Source organism: Furipterus horrens, unplaced genomic scaffold, assembly GCF_987537825.1.
Source record: "Furipterus horrens unplaced genomic scaffold, mFurHor1.1.pri manual_scaffold_3, whole genome shotgun sequence".
Classification (NCBI taxonomy): Eukaryota; Metazoa; Chordata; class Mammalia; order Chiroptera; family Furipteridae; genus Furipterus; species Furipterus horrens.
Genome location: NW_028327173.1, coordinates 135,792,580 through 135,811,784, shown reverse-complemented (window position 1 = coordinate 135,811,784; position 19,205 = coordinate 135,792,580). Strand labels below are relative to the sequence as shown.

The window sequence follows — 19,205 nt, the reverse complement described above, 5'->3', positions numbered from 1 at the left end:
CCCCAAACTAGAAACACTTGGAAGGTCTATCACCAGAAGCACAGATAATCAAATTGTGGCACATGCATATAATGGATGCATAGCAATGAAAATGAATGACTATTGACACATACAGCTACACAAATGAAACTCACAAACACGATGCTGAGAGAAAGAACCCAAGAAGGTTGCATTCAGACTGACTTCTGTCCAAGACTGAGGTCTCCCTCAACAACTAAGAAGAACTACAACTACCACAAAACCAGAAATAACCAGAAGTTCCAGAAAATAAAGCTACATGTTAGTCCAACGTATGAAGTTATAAACAAGTGGTGCTCATCCAGATGGGTAGGATAGGAGGGGTGAAGCCGGGACAGAGAGACCAAGCTGTGCTGCTTGGGGCAGCTGCAGTGATGAGCGGCGGGACTGCAATAAGCACAGACAACCGTATTTAAGGGGAGGTGAGAGGCACTAGGGGAGCCCCTTCGGCTGCAGTCCAAACCCGTCAGCTCACGATTCCAATGACAGGAAAGACAGATCCTCATTGCCTCAGACTGTGAGGCCCGGAGGGCGTGGGGACAGTGGAGGAGGCTCCCAGTCTCTCAGCAGAGAGTGAACGGCAGGAATCCATCTTGGACTTTCGCCCCCACACAAAGCACCACAGTATGGTGAGAAGAGTTGCCCAGTAGTGATGAGTGCACAGGGCTCTGCCCCTGATAGTGTAGGAGTTGTGACAGCCCCGCCCAAGAAGGAAAGATAATTGAAAATGGTCAGGATGGTAGGAATCATGACTGAAATACCAATCACGCAGCTGACCAAAAAGCAAAACATGAATTAACCAATGAACAAATAGATAATCTTTCTGAGGCTCAGTTCAGAGCTATGGTCATAAGGCAGCTTACAGAATTAACAAAAGATAGTGAACAAGACGGGGAAGAAATGAAGGCTAGTACTGCTGAAAGGAACAAAAACACATACGAAACTAATGGTGAGAAAAGGAAAACCAGGGATCAAATCAACAAATTGGAACATAGGGAAGCAACAAACAGTCAACCAGTGCAGAAAGAGGAAACAAAAAGTGAGGAATATGAGGAGAGGCTCAGAAACCTCTGGGACAGCTATAAGCGAATGAACATTTGAATTATAGGGTTGCTAGAAGGTGAATAAGAACAACTAGAAATTGAAAAATTATGTGAAAGAATAATGAAGCAGAACTTCCCTAACTTGGGGAAGAAAATAGACTTACAGGTCCAGGAAGCACAAAGAGTTCAAAAAAAAAAAACTGGACTCAGGGAGAACCACACCAAGACACATTATAATCAAAATGTCAACAATTAAAGATAGAGAATCTTAGAAGCAGCAAGAGAGAAGAAAAGAATTATGTACAAAGGGGTCCCAATTAGACTATCAGCTGATTTCTCAAAGGAGACTCTGCAGGCAAGAGGAGATTGGCAAGACATATTCAAAGAAATGAAAATCAAAAACCTACAACCACGATTACTTTATTGAGCAAAGCTGTCATTCAGAATAGAAGGACAGAGAGAGTGCTTCCAGGACAAAGTAAAACTGAAGGAGTTCATTAGATCCAAACCACTGTTATATGAAATGTTCAAGGCACTTGTTTAAGAGAAGGAGGATAAAAACTGTACATTAAAATGAAAACTGTATCACAACAACCAACAGCAGAAGCTAGGGAATTGAAACAAAGGCAAACTAAGTAGGCAATGAGGGTGGGAAAAGAATAATAGGTATAGGGAACATTTTGAGGGGAGGTCAGTGGGGAGGGGGAAGGGGAAAAGGGAGGGAGATGGTACAGGAATTAAGAAGCATAGTAGGAGGGAGTGGAGTAGACAGGAAGATGTTGAGAAGAACTATATGCACAACCAATGGACATGGACTAAAAGGGGAGGGGACAACTGGAGGGAGGCGGGATCAATGGGTGGAGAGGAGCAGAGGGAAAAGAAATTGGGACAACTATAACAGCATAATCAATAAAACATATTTTTTTAAAAAAGAAGATTGCATTCAGTATAATTCTCTTTATATAAAGTTGAATACTGGCAAAAATGAAACTACATGGGTAGAAATGCATACATAGGTGGGAAATTAAGATGAAAAGCAAGGAAGTAGTTATCACAAAAGTCACAACAGTAATAAACTCTGGCCTGGAGAGCAGAGAGGGCACTTTGACCATTTACCTCATAAATATCCTATAAACTGATCATTTATGTTTTGTGCATTTTTTTTTGCCTGTGTATTTTGTAATAAAAATTTCTAAAAGTCTATTTCCCAGAGGGTGTGGATAAGAGACAACATCTGGATAAAGAGAAGACTATATGAGAGTTGATGGAGCATGCAAGTTTTTAATGTTTTATATTCCATTTTAATAAAAATTATAGTATTTGTGCTAATAAGACACTGGTATGTTTCACAATATCCACAGTTGCTTACATCTACTTTGGACTGCTTTATTACATTTCCGTCAGTTACAACTCTGCTCATCTGGGATGTTGGGACATTGAAGTAGGCCGTTTCCCATCTCCTCCCTGGGCCCCATATGTCACCAACAAATGCAGCTCTTCTTGGCCAGTGCTGGGCCACTTCCCCCATTGATGCTGCTCTAGACAGTCACCAATATAGTTGCTCTTGGCCCAGTGGGAGGCCATGTGCTACTGCGGGATCCTGGACATCCTCAGGGCTGCCTTAATATCACTGTTTGAAGGACGTTTTGGAAGCTCTATAGGAAGTTATTTTTGCATGTGCTCTTTCTACCTACAAATTAAAAAAAAAGATTGTTATAAAACAATATGCATATTAGGCCTTCAGCTGCCTTATACACCTCACATTTATCATGTCTCTTGATTGCATCCTTTTTTCTTGTACTAGATTTAATCTTGTGTTGTTTTGTTAGGTGTGTACTAGGCGATACTATGTAGTTTTGTGTAGACACACCTATGATGTTCTCAAAATCAACTAATGACACTCTTCTCAGAATGTATTCCTGATGTTAAGCTGTGCATGACTGTATACTGCTCTCCAACCTGATTTTGACTTAAATATGAGGTCTTTCCAGAAGATATCCAGTCATGTAATATGAAAAATAGAGGAAATAGTTTCTGGCCAAGAGGTGGTGTAGCAAACACGCTGCATCTCCCTCCATAACTAAGAAGAAATACAACTACCTCAAAACTGGAGACAACCAGAAGTTCCAGAAATTCAAGCTACATGGAAGTCCAACAAACAAAGATATAAAGAAGAAATACTCATTCAGACAGGTAGGAGGAGTGGAGCCAGGGTGGAGAGAACACAGTGTGCAGGCGGTGGTGGCTGCGACAGCAGCTGTGGCTGGCCAGTGTAAAGCGCAGTCACACATTTAAAAAAGTAGGAAGGGATGCCTGGGGAGCTATTCCAGCCCCAGACCAATCCATGCAGCTTACGGTTCCAGTGCCAGGGAAAACAAAGCCCCATTGCTACTGACTGTGAAAATAAGTGGGGGTCAAGGCAGTAGAAGAAACTGCTGGTCTCAGCAGAGTCCATTTGTTTAGAGGACCCCATGGTTCTAGAACATATGCAGTTCCACCCACTCCGGGAACCATGGCAAGGGCAACAGCTAGAGAGGTGCCAGTCCCATAGGGGAAGCAGGAGAAGTGCCTGGAAAAAGGTTATGTTCTGAGTAAGTGACATTGTTCCTTTTCAGACCCCCCCCATATACAGTGACATGACGTGGTGAAACGAGTCTCCCCATACTCCTGAATATCTAAGGCTCCGCCCCTTAAAATGTAACAGCTGTGACAGCTGTACCTAAGACACAGACGCAAACACAGGAGGCTGTCAAGTTGAGGAACAGAGAAGTATGGCCCAAAAGAGGGAACAGATCAAGGTTCCAGTGGGAGAACTAAGTGACAAGGAGATAGCCAATAAAACAGATGAGGAGAAAACCAACCTAATAGAAATGGAGACAGCCAACCTAACAAACGCAGAGTTCAAAACACTAGTGATAAAGATGCTCACAGACTTGACAGATATGCAAGTACATATCTTCCACAGTACAACAAATGTGGAAAGGAAGAAGTGAAGGCTATGCTAAATGAAATGAAGGAAAATCCACACAAAACCAATGGTGAATGGAAGGAAACTGGAGTTTAAATAAATGATTTGGAACATAAAGAGGAAAAAACAGTCAGCCAGTACAGAATAGGAATACAAGAATTGAAAAAAATGAGGAGAGGCTTAGGAACCTCTGGGACAACTTTAAACGTGCAAACATCTGAATCATAAGGGTGCTAGAAGGAGAAGAGGAAGAGCAAGAAATTGCAAGCTTATGTGAAAAAATAATGAAGAAAAACATCCCAAATTTTGTGAAGGAAATAGACATACAAGTCCAGGAAGCACAGAGAGTCCTAAAAAAACTAGACCCAAAGAGGACCACACCAAGACACATCATCATTAAAATGCCAAAGGTTCAAGATAAAGAGAGAATTTTTTTTGAGTACATTTTATTGATTATGTTGTTACAGTTGTTACCCTTTGTTCCCCTCTGCCCAGTACCACCCTTTCCTCCAGCAATCCCACCCTCCTTTGTTCATCTCCATGGGTCATGCATATAAGTTCTTCGGCTTCACACTTTCCTATATTATTCTTGACTTATCCCTGTCTATTTTGTACTAACCAATTATGCTTCTTAGTCCCTGCACCATTTCCCCATTTCTCTCCCTCCCCTCTTCCAGCTGATAACCCTCCAAATGATCCCCATACCTATGATTCTGTTCCTATTCTGGTTTGCTTAGTTGGATTTTGTTTTTATTTTTTAGATTCAGTTGTTGATAGTTTGTTGTCATTTTAGTGTTCATAGTTTTAATCTTGTTTTTCTTAAGTAAGTCCCTTTGACATTTTATATAATAATGGCTTGGTGATGATGAACTCCTTCAGCTTCACCTTGTCTGGGAAGAACTTTTTCTGTCCTTCCATTCCAAATGATAGCTTTGCTGGATAGAGTAATCCTGGTTGCCAGTTGCCTTTCATCACATTGAATACTGCTTGCCAGTCCCTTCCTGCCTGCAAAGTGTCCTCTGAGAAATCAGCTGACAGTACTATAAGCACCCCTATGTAGGCAACTCTCCGTCTCTCTCTTGCTGCCCCCAGGACTCTGTCTTTATCTTTCACCTTGGCATCTCAGTCATGATGCGTCCTGGTGTGATCCCCTCTGGGTCCAGCTCGCCCGGGACCCTCCATGCTTCCTGGACCTGTATGTCCATCTCCTTTGCAAAATTTGGGAAGTTTTCCTCATTTTCTTCAATTCTTACTTCCTCATTCTGTACTGGTTGACTGTTTTTCTCTTCCTTATGTTCCAAATCATTGACTTGAACCCTAGTTCCCTTCCCTTCACCATTGGTTTCGTGTGGATTTTCCTTTGTTTCACTTAGCATAGCCTTCACTTCTCTTATGTGTCTGTCGCACTCAAGCATATCTGTCAAGCCTATGAGCATGTTTATCATCAGTGTTTTGAATTCTGCGTCTGTTAGGTTGTCTATCTTCTCATCTGTTAGGGTGGCTATCTCCTTCTCGCTTAGTTCTCCCACTGGATCTTTGATCTGTTTCCCCTTTTGAGCCATACTTCTCTGTCTCCTCACTCTGACAGGCTCCTGTGTTTGTTTGCCTCTGTGTCCCAGATAGAGCTGTCACTCCTGTTATATTGTAAGGGGCGGAGCCTTAGGGATTCGTCAGTACAGGGCAACCAGTTTTACCATGTTGTGGTGCTGTATATGGGGGAGGGGTCCAAGAGGGAACAGTGCCACCAGCCCAGCACTTGCCCCTTTTCCAGGCACCTCTCCCACTTCCGCACAGACTGGCACCCCTCTAGCTGCTGCCCTGGCCGTCGTTCCCAGAGTGGGTGGGTCTGCAGACGTTCTAGGACCATGGGGGTTCTTTAAACAAGCAGACTCTGCTGAGACTGGCAGTTTCTTCCTCCACCCCAATCCCCTCTGGTCTGCATAGTCAGAAGCAATGAGGCTTGATTTTTTTTCCCCGGTGCTGGGACCGTGAGCTGCAAGGTCCAGTGAGGAGCTGGGAATGCTCCCCAGGTGTCCCTCCTGACCCTTTAAAACATGTAAGTGGTCTTTCCACCAGCCTGCCGCTGCCGCTGCTGCTACTGCCACCACACCACATCCTCTCTGCTCCGGCTCCGCCCCTCCTACCTATCTGGATAAGTATTTCTTTTTTATATCTTTGTTTGCTGGTCTTCCATGCAGTTTGATTTTCTGGAACTTCTGGTTGTTTCTAGTTTTGAGGTAGTTGTATTCCCCCTTAGTTTTGGAGGGAGACGCAGCATGCCATCTTGGCCGGAAGCCAGAGAAAATCTTAAAAGCAGCAAGAGAAAAGCAGACAGTTACCTACAAAGGGGTGCCTATAAGACTATCAGCTGATTTCTCAAAAGGAACTTTGCAGGTAAGAAGTGACTGGCAAGAAGTATTCAATGTGATGAAAAGCAAGGATCTACAACCAAGGTTCCTCTACCCAGCAAAGCTATCATATAGAATAGAAGGGCAGATAAAGTGCTTCCCCGACAAGGTAACGCTAAAGGAGTTCATCATCACCAAGCCATTATTATACGAAATGTTAAAGGGACTTATTTAAGAAAAAGAAGATAAAAACTATGAACATTAAAATGACATCAAACTCAGAACTAATAACAACAGAATCTAAAAAATTAAAGCAAAATCAAATAAGCGAACCAGAATAGGAACAGAATCATAGGTATGGGGATCATTGGAAGGTTATCAGCTGGGAGGAGGAAGGGGGAGAAATGGGGAAATGGTGCAGGGATTAAGAAGCATAACTGGTTAGTACAAAATAGACAGGGGTAAGTTAAGCATAATATAGGAAAAGGTGAAGCCAAAGAACTTATATGCATAACTCATGGACATGAACTAAGGGGGGGTGGGAGTGCTGGAAGGAATGGGGGTATTGGGCTGAGGGGAACAAAGGGTAAAGAAATTGGGGCAACTGTAACAACATAATCAATAGAATATACTTAAAAAATAATATAGGAAAAGATGAAGCCAAAGAACTTACATGCATGACCCATAGACATGAACTAAGGGTGTGGGATTGCTGGAGGGAAGGGGGATACTGGGCTGAGGGGACCAAAAGGTAAAGAAATTGGGACAATTGTAACAGCATAATCGATAAAATATACTTAAAAAACTAGAAACCTATTGAAGAAGATACAGAAAACATTGTACATAGGACAATGTCTTCTCAGTCCCCTTCAAAGTAGGCATCTTTGGACCTCACACAGTTCTACCAATCGCCATTAGCTGGCCCATCATATTTTTCTAATCTCATTAATGGTCTGAAGTATCTTCCCTTTCAAAGGTGATTTTAGTTTTTGGAAAAGTGGGAAGTCTCAGGGCACCAAATTTGGGCTGTAGAATGGCTGAGTAACTTGTGTGATCTGATGTTTCACAAAAAACTCTTGCACGAGACATGGTTCATGAGTGGGTGCATTGTTGTTATGAAGCTGCCAGTCACCAGCTACCCATAGCTATGGCCTTCTAAATCACCTGAGTAGTTTCCATGAAGAAATGTTCAAGCTTAACGCAAATTAGGTGGAGATTTATTGCTGTACTCATTCAGTCATTTTGAATGCAATGGCCACACAGTACACATGCTCACTCAACGGCATCTACAACCTCCACTGACTAGTACAGTGAAGTCATCATTGTTCACACATGTGTATTCCAGTCCACTCTCCTTGGCTTCCAGGTTATATTGATGTCATGCAAACTGTTTTCATTATATTAACGATGGCTGGACTTTTCCAGATATACCTCATATACCTGGTGAACGTTCTTCTATGTGGCAAAATGTAATCCTGTGTCATAGCTTTAAAGGCTTTATAGGTTTAAAAATGTGTACCTTTTTAAACTAATCCCCAAATTAGTGCTAGACATTATTTCTAAGATTTCATTTTTGTAACAAATCTATAAGAAATAAACTTGTCCAAATTTCTTGGTGTGGTTGGTGACTAGGTAAGACTCCTTTTATACCTCCTGCCCCCATCTTTGTAGGACTTTTGTGTACAAGATGTGAAAATGCCATTTTCCCAATGGCTACACTGAATCAAGTATAATTATTTTGTAATTCTTTCCTAATTAGATAAGCAAAAAATTATTACTATTTTAATTTGCATTGCTTAGTTACTAAGCTTTGATTTTTCACCAGATGTTTAGTTTTTCTTATAACTTGTCTATTAATGTTCTTAGCTCAGTTTTCTTTCTGTCTTTCATTTCCTTGGCCTGTTTTTCTGAAGCAGTGGATGACGTAGGTGTGAATGACCTGCATAATAAATACATTGTGTGATGTGCTACATTTTACCATTTCCCTATATTGGACATTACATTAATATGATTTCAATTTGGAATCTAGTAAATAATGGTGTGATAATTACCTTCATGAATATACTCTCACACACATAGTTCAGATTTTACATTGAATAAAAGTCCTAGAAATAAAAATAACTGGAGGTCTAAGAAATAAAAATCAAAAAAGGGAGAAATAAATGTAAACATACTTAGAAATCATTTTAAGAAAACACGTACTATCAAGAGCAGCCCAGTCTTCATGATTCTCAGTCATTATAAGTAACAGTTTTCTTCCTCTTGTACGTTGTACTATGTGAAGGGCTCCTATCAGGTGTAAGGGGGAAGACTGACCCATCAGGTGCTGTCCTTTGAGGCCACACAGCCTTGCCCCTGCTGGTGGATCCTCTTGGCCTCTCTCCTGCTGGCTCTGGCTTACACCCAGGGGCTCCGTGGAGCTCCTCATGGCTGACTACCTGGGGCCTCTGTTTCTTTTGTGTGGTGGCTTCTCCTAAGAGTCATGTTTTACTGCTGGGACCTGAAGTTGCCCCTTGGCTCAAGCACATTATACTGTCTACCCCTTTTTCTCACACATGCATTCAGCTCTTCTCTCACCTGTGCTTCTGCCAGGGCTGTGAGCCTCAGGGAACACCTGGCTCATGGATGTAAGGATGGTCTTGTATAAACAACAAGCTTTTATTAGCTTTTCATCTTAAAATGTGGTGGAGTTTGCTTCTCCTATCTCTGTGACTTGTTACTCATTTTAGGGAAATTGCTTCTCTTTTTGATATCGGTCCCACTTGATTCATTGTCCATTTGTTGTGAATTTGTTGTGTTCTGTCACATCTGTCACTGGTGGTGCTGTTTGAATAATGCAGATCTTTAAAGTAAGGTCATCTGGGTCACAATAACTTGTCCTGCATTTGAAATGTGGCATTTTGTGGGTTTGTGGGTTGGAGTTCATGCCTTTTACATATAATATAAGTAAAGGTAAAGCTGCTTGGCCGCCTCCTCATTGCTCTCTCACCTCCAGACACGGACTCCACTCAGTGGGCTGGAAAACTAAGGGCATGTGGGTGTCAATTTCACACTTCCATTCTGGAATCAAACATGATCATGCATATGGAACTGCATGTGTAATAGAGATAAAATACTGAGAATTTAATTATTTTCAAGACAAGATGTCTTGTGGATTCCACATATAAATCTATATGTGCTGAACTGATGGGTCTAGTGGAAGGGAAGGAACCAGGAAAGTTTAGAGAAATTTATCGTTATGGTAAGCTTCCCAGTGGCAGTGACAGAGCCTGTTAGGTGTCTGGCACAAACAGATAGAAGAACATTTGATCTATTGATGGGTGGCAAATAGCAGCTTGGAACTCTCTGGCTCACAAAGCTGCCATAACTGAGGTTGCCAGCAGGGGAGTCAGGGCCTGTGACCAGGCCAGGCTGAAAGGGGCGGAGGCAGGTGAGTGGCTTAGCTCCTGGAGGATGCTGGGAAAGGAGGGACTGAGCTGGCCCTATCCAGGTGGGGGGTGGTTTCTGGCCCTATTCAGGCATCGGGTGGGCTGGCCGTTTAGGTCTGAGGAGGAAGCAATAGAGGAGAAATCACACCGGACATTGGAAGCTCTGTTAGGGAGATGAGAGAGCCTAGCTCCAAATAAGGTGGGCCTGGAGGGAAGAACCTGGTGGCCAAAGCACTCAGAGAGAAAACAGGGGCTGGTGTTGAAAGGTGAGCCATGGGGGAAGGAGACTGAGCTCATGCTGGCCCAGTGCAGAGCAGGGCATGGCAAGGAAATGAGACCTGAGTGAGGCTGAGGGCCATCATAGGAACACCTTAGTGCTGCGGGAGAACCCTGCCCCCACTGGAGAGAGAGCCCCAGGAAACACGAAGGTGAGTGCCCTTGGCATGGCCCCTTGGCCTCTGGGTCCACTGAAGTTATTCCCCTTCCATTGACCTGCCCCTCCTTCTACCAAATTTTTGGGGGGTTGGCGATGGTATTTGTCTTAGAGAAGGTAAGAATTTTCAGAGGCCCAGAGAGGACCATTTCTGGAGAGAGAAGATTGTCCTTTAGTAATGAAGTTTAGACTCAATCCAAAATGGGTGAGAAACTAGACTGCGTGAGGTTTAAGGAGGACAGAGGGCTTGGGGGGAGAAAGGAGGAAGCAAAGCCCAGGATTTCCAGCAGAAGGCTCCCTGGAGCAGCGTTGCTGCCTATTGAAATTGGTTCACAGAATAAGACTTCACTGGTATTGGCCCAAGAGATGTATTTATTATGGTCCTACCCTCTCTGCTGTCCAGGGGTGAGTGGTCTCTGTTAGGGGCTGTGTGGGGGATCAGGGCCAGGGCAGGCCTTGTTGTCTCCCTTGGTCCTAGGGCTGCAGCCTGCCTCTGACTGTTCCTTCCAGCTTGACCCACACCAAGCCTTTCTCTCCAGTCCTCAGGGAGACTCTGGTGATAACACTGCCGAGGGATGACTGATTCTTCCTCAGCCTCCACCCCTGATCCAGGAGAAAAAACACTAAAGACTGGATTTGTGGACCAGCTGTCCAAACTCTCAGGGGCAGGCATGAAGAGATCACTACTCCCATACCCCAGAGCTCTCCAAGTTCCTCTCTCCTGGCACCTATCAAATTAAATGCTGGAAACCTGACCTCAAAGCCGGCCTTCCTCTTCTCTGTCCTACACAAAGCTGGTGTCCCTACTATACTGTGAGTTCCACCTCCTGCCAAGTGGTTACTGAAGTGCCATGTCCATGGCACCTAACTGACCAAAGTGCACTTCAGTCCTGGCCTCAGCCGGTCCTCAACTCTGGGCAGGCCGAATGGCTTCACAGCGTCAGTCGGCTTGAGGTTTCTCTTCAGCTGATGGAGAAGAGGCAAGAGAGCCCAGGTTGGCCAGTGGCTTCTGGGCCTGGACATTGTGATGGGACACACGAGTCACAGGAATAGGTCAGGCAGGCAAGATGGGAAGAAAGGAAGGGACAGATCTCTGTTAGGGGAGAAACAATGTGGGCTCAGAAGAGCAAGAGCAGCAGCAGGTTTTCTCACCTGCGCTAACATGATGTCATTGGAGAAGTTCTGAGCATTATAGTCTGGGTGGGGGAAGGCTCTTTTCACCAGGATGACCTGCCAGGTCTTCTCCTGCTCCTTGATGTTGTGGGCCCCCAGGGTGACATTAATTGATCTGCACAGAGAGCAGAGTGGGCATTCATATGGGGGTGGTAGAGTCACAGGAGATAGAGCCCAGGAGCCCGTAAGGTCACCTTACAGCTGGGGTAGGGCAGAGCTGCAGCTAGGGGAAACGGAGGCCACAGGAAGGGAGGGGCTGAGTGACTCTGCTCCTCAGTGACACTTAGGGTAAGACTTATGGGAACTTTTTCTTGCCCTCAGGCAATATCACGAATTTGCTCGAGTTTTCATTTGACCCCAGTGCATGTGTTCATTGTCCACTGCTGCTTCATTTGGCCAGTGTGGCCCCGCTCTTCTCATCTGTTTCTTACACCTGTGAGTCTCTGAGCCCAAAGCCTACCTGTCCTACTTCTCAGCCTCTCATCGCTCCAGTCATGATCTCAGAGGGCTCCTCTGATGAGCTCTCCTGGGCTTGAATTACCAGGAGCCTGGGGAGCTCCCCTGGGCTGCAGCCCCTGGGATAAAGGAGAGGGGTTTCTGTAGGGTCTCAGAAGATGTGGGTTGGCGGCTGCCCCTCACCCTCCATTGCAGAGAGCAGCTGTCAGAACAAAGTTCACTTGCACAAGGACACCTCCATACCTAGTCTCCTCTTGATCTTGGATGTGAAGGTAGGCCTTGTAGGGGCAGGAGCAGGGCTTGGCTTCGTGTCCCTTGATCATTTGCTTTGAAGGATGTGGCTTGAAGCTGGGTGACTGGCAGTGTTTTTGGTCAGGAGGGATTGCTTAGGAAGGTGATGATTGAGGTGGGTGGTCTCAGTGTCCAAAAGATAATGCAGGAGAGAGTGTCTCTTAGGTCCTTCTGTGGCCAAATAACATTTTCTAAACCTCAAGCCTCAGAATTCTCTTCTAAGAAAGGGGGTATAGTGCCTGCTCTCCAAGTCCTACTCAGGCACGTGTATAGAGGAGCTAATTCCGACCTTGAAGATGGTGGAGCCCCAAGGAATGTGAACAGGACTCAGTGAGTCTCCCTGGCTCTCTGAGCCTGTGCTAACACCCCTATGGATGTTATTTCTAATCATCTACCCATGAGCTTTTATGCAGTTGGGTTTTTCTAAAATCCTCACGTCCTAGGGCCTAACACACCCTAGGTTCTCAGTAGACAGTTTTGACTGCATGAATGCATGGACTCCAGTTAGCTACTGGCTGGTGTTTGGTGGGTTTCAAGGACACAAGAATGCAAGAGGGCACAGCCAGAGACAGTGGACCAGCCGAGGACCTGGGAAGCAGTGGAGATGGGGCTGGAAATGGCTGCTCAAGGCTGGGACAGAGCCACGGCAACCAGGAAGCTTGTGTGCTGTTATCTGGCCACGTCTGAGATTCATCAAACCCTGAGCTTCTCTCCTAGGCATGGATTATGGCCACATTTAAGATGAGGAGGAGACCAGGTGTGGCATGTCCATGTACGAGAGAACTCTGTTCTGGCAGCTGCTCCCTGTGGTGGAAGTTCGGGGGCCACAGCCAGCTGACATTTCCTGAGAAATTTAACTTGTTCTTAAGCTGGGGTCCAGTGACAACTTCCACTTCTGTACCTGGTGTGTCTGAGGTGCTCTTTTCCACATCAGAATGAGGGATTTTAATGACTTGTCTTTCGTAGGTTCACACCATTTGCCAAATGCTTTTCTAGAACAACTCACTTTCTAGGTGATAAGAGAGATGCTAACAGCTGCTACACCTATTAGTGCTCACCCTTCCTCCTGGCCATCCTTGTGGAGTGTTTATCCAGCATCAGACTTGCTCATCTGAGGTTCAGATGGGAGCTGACATTGAGAAAGTTCCTGGGTTCAAGTGGAGGAAAAGTCCCTGTTTGTGTTGGGTGAAGGGACAGAAGTACAGGGGGTTGTGAGATGGGCTCCCACCTCTGGAATGGGCATGGTCACTTACAGGTCCCAATTTACAGTGGTGAGGGGAGGGGAACTAAAGAAAGACCACCAAGAGCAGGAGTGACTGCATCTTCCTAAAAGTTCTACCCAGCTCAGAGCTCTGGTGTTTCTTCTTTTCTAGACACAGAGCCCCAAGGGGAATGAGGGAAGCATTGCTCAGTCACCTCACACACCTACTCATCGGCACCCCTCTAGTTCTGCTGGGTGTTGTCACACAGGAGGTTTGTTGAAGTTCTCTAGCTTGGTCAGGTGACAATGGCACTGTCACCACATTTGCACTCCCACTGCTAAGGCAGAAGACACAAGTGAGAAGAAGAAACAAGGAAGTGAAGGCTCTCACCTGTGAGTCTCTGAGCCCAAACCCCAGTAGGGATTAGATAAGATTAGAGTATCCCCTTTATTTGAGGGATATCTCCCTTTTTCTGATAGAGCTTCAGCCAGCAGAGGGTCTTGAATCTCAAAAGTCCCAGAGACTAAATTAAGGATATTTCCATTTTATGGCTCCAGGGATATGAGAAAAATGACTCCTGCCCTTGAAAAGCTGACAGTTGGCTGGAGTCAACTGAGAACCTGTGCTTAGTGTACAAGGTGGGCAGGGCTATGGCGAGGGATCTGCTTGGTGGTTTGAGGTGAGGCTGGCCTTGCTCTGGGCACCCCCAAATACCCCAAATGGTAACTCCATTTCCTTCATATATAGTCCAGAGACGATGTCTCTGATTTCACTGGGTTCAACAATCATAAGAAACTGCAGACAGATTATCCCAACACTCTCACCAGTGTGACAGCAGAAGAAGGAGTAACGGAAAGAATGGGATTATGAGTTCTAAACATCTCAATTCCGATTCTGTGCAAGAAACAGCATCTTACAAATACAGGGGACCACATGCTTAAGGATCAGTGATGATGATCTCTGGATGGTAGAATTCCTGGTAATTTTCATTTTCTTATTTACATGTTCAGTATTTAACTATTTTTCTATGATGAATATGTATTACTTTCATACCAAAATTATACTTGTCTCTATTTTCCTACTAAAGCTAACATTCAGCCTGACAGAAGGAGCTGGCACTGGGGAGGGAAATTTGGAAGGAGCTGGGTAACAATGCAGCATGTTTTTTTAATTCTAGAGGAGGAAGGTGTGGTAACACTGAAGGGGGAAGCCTCTAAAAAATCAGAAACATGAACAGATGGTTGCCAGACATACAACAGGTAATTAACCAAAGTTTTGGTGAATAAAAGAGGAATCAGTGATTTAAACTCTAGAAATGCAAGTTCATTAAATGTCTGGAAGCCTCCCCTTCAACCCATCTGGACAATGCAGCTCTGGCCTGTGCCCCGGAGAAGATGGAAGGGTCAATTCTGGAGTGCCTCCGTCTGGTCTCTGCAGTTGGAAACGCCTCATTGTTCTTTCTATCCAGGGCAGAAAGCTGGAGATCCTAGTGTAGACACGTGGAGGTTTCGCCTTTTTATTTCCAAAGGAGACAATGCCCTGGGCCACGTTATCACACACAAAGGGGCCTCCAGAGTCTCCCTGTGGGCAAAGGGAAAAGGACTGAGTTGCTCTGGAGGTGGGTGGTCTCTGTCCTGGGTCTGTGTGAGAGATCAGGGTCAGGGCAGGTCTTGTCATTTCACTAGGTCTCAGGCTTTCAACATGACTCTCATGGACTCTTTCCTGTCCCTTCCTCCCCGGGAAGCCTCTGCCGATAAGTGGCTGTGGGACAAACTCTCATCTGCCCCAAGGAGACAGCACCAGGGACTGGACTGATGGAAAGGTTGGGGACACAGGGCTATGGCTAGTTCCCACTGCTCCAGGTCCCCACTAAACTTGGGTGTGCCCAGGGCTGGGCATGGACAATGCTGGGGAACTCACCTTAAAAGAAGACTGCTCCTTTTTTGGGTCCCCCACACATATCTGTGTGGTTCTGTTGTAGCTTGTGTAGCGACGGCTGCACACCTCGTCCCTTTGGATTTTCAGGTCCACCTCATGCAGTATTTTAGTCCTGGTGGTCAGGTTGAGGCGCCCCCAGCCGGCCACACTGCACACCATGCCTGGCTTCACATCTTTTCCTCTCCTGGGCAGTCTGAGGGGTTTCACCGCAGCAGTAATTTGAGCCTTCCTCTGCAGCTAAATGTACAGGAAAGGAATTCTAATCTACCAAGGGCCCATTGACTCCAGGGACAGTCATGGGGTTTCCTTCTTCATAGCTCTGGGCAAGTAAAGGTTTCTACTAGGAAGAAGGACAGTAAGGAGGTCACGAAAATACAAAACCCCAGGTTAAATGTGTGCAGGAACCATTGGAGCAATGGGCCCAACCCACAGAAACATGCTGTCATTGGCTGTAGGATGATAGAGGGAAAAGGATGTGGACTCAGGATAACAAGAGCAGCAGGAGGTTTTCTCACCTGCAGTAACATGATGTCATTGGAGATTTTATTTTTATTATAGTATGGGTGGGGGATGGTTCTTTTCACCGGGATGACCTGCTGGGTCTTCTCATTCTTTTGGATGTTGTGGGCCCCCAGGGTGACATTGATTGACCTGCACAGAGAGCATGGGGGATGTGGGGTCACAGCAGATACAGCCCAAGGGCCATGAAGGAAAGAGGACAGCTGGGGACAGGGCAGGACTGGAGTGAGAGGAATTGAAGGGAAGGGGTCTGCGTAGCTCTGTGTTGTCTGCTGCTTCCTAGCTTGGGCTAGGGGGCAGTTCCTGGAGCTGATTTAAGGTGCTCAGCCATGCACTGTGCTTGCCTGTGTCTAAGAAAAACCGTGAATTTCTCACATTTGTACCCTCAGTCTCCTTTCTATGTCACCTTTGATCAGTCCTTCCTGTCTTCAGTAGGCCACTTGCAGCGCACTGTCCGCTCTCCCCCAAATTACCTGTTCTCTGCAGAGCTCTGCTGTTTGACTTGGTCTGTGGCCCCTGAGAAATGGGAGCCCTGTGAGGTATTTGCAGAAGGGTGGGGGCCCAGGTTCCGCTCCTCACCTTCCGCAGCAGTGAGCTGCTGTCAGCACAAAATCCTCACGCACAAGGAAACCCACACATGTTTTTGAATTTTCAGTCCTGATCCGAAGAAATGCCATGTAGGGACGAGAGTGAGGCTTGGCCTCATGACCCCCAATGATTTTCCCTGAAAGAAAAATTCTACCCTGTCTGCCATGCTCATGGAGCCAAAGGCCGAGAAGGGCAGAAGGGGAGAGACAGGAGCAGGGCAGGGAAGAGCTGGATAGCAGATGTGGGGTCTGTAGTCATCAGCTGCAACCAAGTAGGGTGTCCCGAGGTCCTTTGGTGACACTCCTGGTTTGCCATGTGACCCCCAACACTCAGACTCTCCCTCTGACAAAGAGAAGAGCAGTTCTGATTGTTTCATTTTTATTGCGGTCATGTATGTGGGCAGACAGGATCTATCTTTGAAACAAGCAGAGGAGTGCCTGCAGATCCTGGATAATCCTTCCCCTGTGCTCCCTGGGTTTTCTCTTCCAGCTGTTTCTAGAGTCACTGAGCTGCTTCTGGCCTGTGATATTCCAAACACTGTGACTGAGAAATTACAAGAGAGAATGTAAGACTGAAGCATCCAAACACAAGTGTTAGGGGACCAGGATGCCAACTCTGGGATCAACTGGGTCCTCAGCTTCCTTGCGAATCTTGGAGAAGGGGGTGGAGGTCGAGGGTAGCTTTTAAGACACTGAGTGAGAACGTTAGTGGGTCTTACACAAGCAACCCCTGCTTTTCAAGATCCCATTGTCTGAACAATTTTTTCTCATTTCCATCTTTCTACCTTCTTCCAGGAGCTTTTGTGAAAAAAAACAAAAACAAAAACAAAAAAAAAACCCCTCACCTTCTAGATGACAAGGGAAGAGAACACTCACATGTTCTCCTGGAGAGCAGCCTTGTGCCCTGCCTTCCTGCTGAGTTTTCATTCAGCATCAGGTTTGCTAGTCTTTGAGGAGGGTTGACTCTAGACTTGAGGAAGTTCCTGGGGATGCACCAGGGCCACAATGTGTCTCAGTGCGGCATCTGAGTATGGTGAGCCAGTGTGGCATGGGAGTGGGCTTCTGTTGGGGGGAATAGTCACTCACCTGCCTCCGCTATGGGGGCCAGAAGAAAGAACATCAGGAGAAGTGGCTGCATCTCCTCAGGAAGGTTGCCCAGGTCAGAGCTGCTGGTGCCTCCACCTGGTGTTCTGAGACTGGCGTTCTCTGGTGTTGTGACCCTGATCACATAAGGCACTTTCTCTACGTGCCTTGCATAACTGCTTGTTTAAGTCCCTGAGCCTGATTGGAGGAAGATCTTATCATAACCACAGAAGCAACTGTGGCTCTTGACTCAGTGCTGACTACACCAGGTGGAAATAGGAACTGCACACTCCAAATAGGGTGGTTGTTGCTACTGCATCAGCCAGTAGTTGGTCCCTGAGTCCCAGAAACCGGATGGTCATGATAATGCAAACAAGAACCCCTCACTTCCTTGGATTTGTCTAGACAGTTAGGGTAATTATTTATTGAGGCCCCCTTTTTATCAGACTCAGGGGTACTTGGGTGGAGACAAAACTATTAGTGATTAGATAAAGATGTTGAAGGCCTTGGTTAGAGGGCTGGACAGAATGGTGTGGCAGCAATGCTAAAGAGAGCTTGTGCTAGTTAATAAGAACTGAGTGGTTTAAAACAGTAACAACGACATTTATTTTGCTCATGAATATGCATTTGGGTCAGGTTTAGTGCGGGTAGCTCCCCTTTGCTCCTCTTGATGTCAGAGTAGGCTAGAAGCATGGAGTCTAGGATCACACATACCCATCAGTTGGTGCTGGCTGCCTACTGGGCATCAGTTCCCTTCTCTGCATAGGATTGTTGGGTCTTTGCAATCATTGTTGGCTTTTGCAGTGAGTATCTCCCCCAAATCGATCTAAGCAGAAGTAACCTTTTTCTTTCTAGACTTTGACGTCATATGGTATGTGTTTGACCTTATTCCACTGTTTGGGGAAATCAAATGTTCTCACCCAGATTGTAAAAAGAAAGAGTGTTGCTGTCATGTAAGAAGAGCCTGTGGGAAGGGAGGTAATCAGCTCAGTCATAGCAGAGCACAGCCTGCCACCCTGCTTTAGGGCACGTAGAGGTGGTCAGAGGAGTTGAAACCACTGATCCCTGTCAGCCTAGTTAACAGCCTTTGTAGAGTTTGGGGTCTGCTCTGTCCAAACCATGTGTACTGAGAATGGAAGAGGGTGGGCTGTCCCCGCAGTTTCTCTCTTTTGAAGTGGGAGTGAAGGCCAGGAAGTCAACAGTGTTCTCACACTACTGTCCACAGAACTACTGCATGTTGGATATATTTGTATTAAGCTAACATACACATTGAATGTGATTTTAATAAAAACATCATTTTTCTTCTAGTGTTATGTAAGTTCTATATAATTTCTAAAACTTACGTGGACAGAAACATCCAAGAATATCTCATAAAATTATGACAATAAGAAAAAAGAAAGTTAAGGTAGAGAGTAAGTCTTATCAGATATCAAAAACATCCTATGGTGCAGATTCTGGCCAGTGAAACAAAATAGAAAATCAACAAACATTCCCAAGTACGTAATAAGGATACGTAGTTTACATCAAGGTGGCATTTCAAATGATTGGGAAAAAGATAGACTTTCTAATAAATGATTTGGAACTACTAGATAATAATTTTTTCTTTTCCAGTAATGGTTGATATGGTCATGTTTTAAAGACATTAAGTTGGAGTTATAGTTCATATAAACCATGAGAATAAGCTGGAAATAAATGAGACACTTAAATATATGAAATAA

The 19,205-nt window shown here is 45.4% G+C and overlaps 2 protein-coding genes across 2 annotated transcripts; both read right to left on the bottom strand.

The window, feature by feature from the left end:
* Positions 1-11,102: 11,102 nt before the first annotated feature.
* Positions 11,103-12,190, bottom strand: LOC150015996 (granzyme H-like). Its single transcript, XM_090268319.1, has 3 exons — positions 12,051-12,190; positions 11,391-11,526; positions 11,103-11,204 (listed from the first exon to the last, which is right to left on the bottom strand). Exons 1-3 carry the CDS (start codon positions 12,188-12,190, stop codon positions 11,103-11,105), a joined length of 378 nt encoding a protein of 125 aa, XP_090124445.1.
* Positions 12,191-14,601: 2,411 nt separating this feature from the next.
* LOC150015995 (granzyme H-like) lies at positions 14,602-17,607 on the bottom strand. Its single transcript, XM_090270184.1, is given in 6 exon segments — positions 14,602-14,799; positions 14,801-14,941; positions 15,281-15,535; positions 15,814-15,949; positions 16,397-16,541; positions 17,491-17,607. Coding segments are annotated over 6 exon segments (765 nt in total). The 5' UTR covers positions 17,543-17,607; the 3' UTR covers positions 14,602-14,763.
* Between the last annotated feature and the right edge of the window lie 1,598 nt (positions 17,608-19,205).

What these genes read in the sequence shown, in the direction of transcription:
- LOC150015996 (XM_090268319.1), bottom strand. Translation starts at nt 12,190, where the DNA reads ATGATCAAGGGACACGAAGCCAAGCCCTGCTCCTGCCCCTACAAGGCC. An exon ending in GCTGCTCTCTGCAATGGAGG is followed by an intron (nt 11,527 to 12,050) that starts GTGAGGGGCAGC and finishes CTCTCTGTGCAG; the next exon opens with ATCAATTAATGTCACCCTGG. An exon ending in ATGACATCATGTTAGCGCAG is followed by an intron (nt 11,205 to 11,390) that starts GTGAGAAAACCT and finishes CTTCTCCATCAG; the next exon opens with CTGAAGAGAAACCTCAAGCC.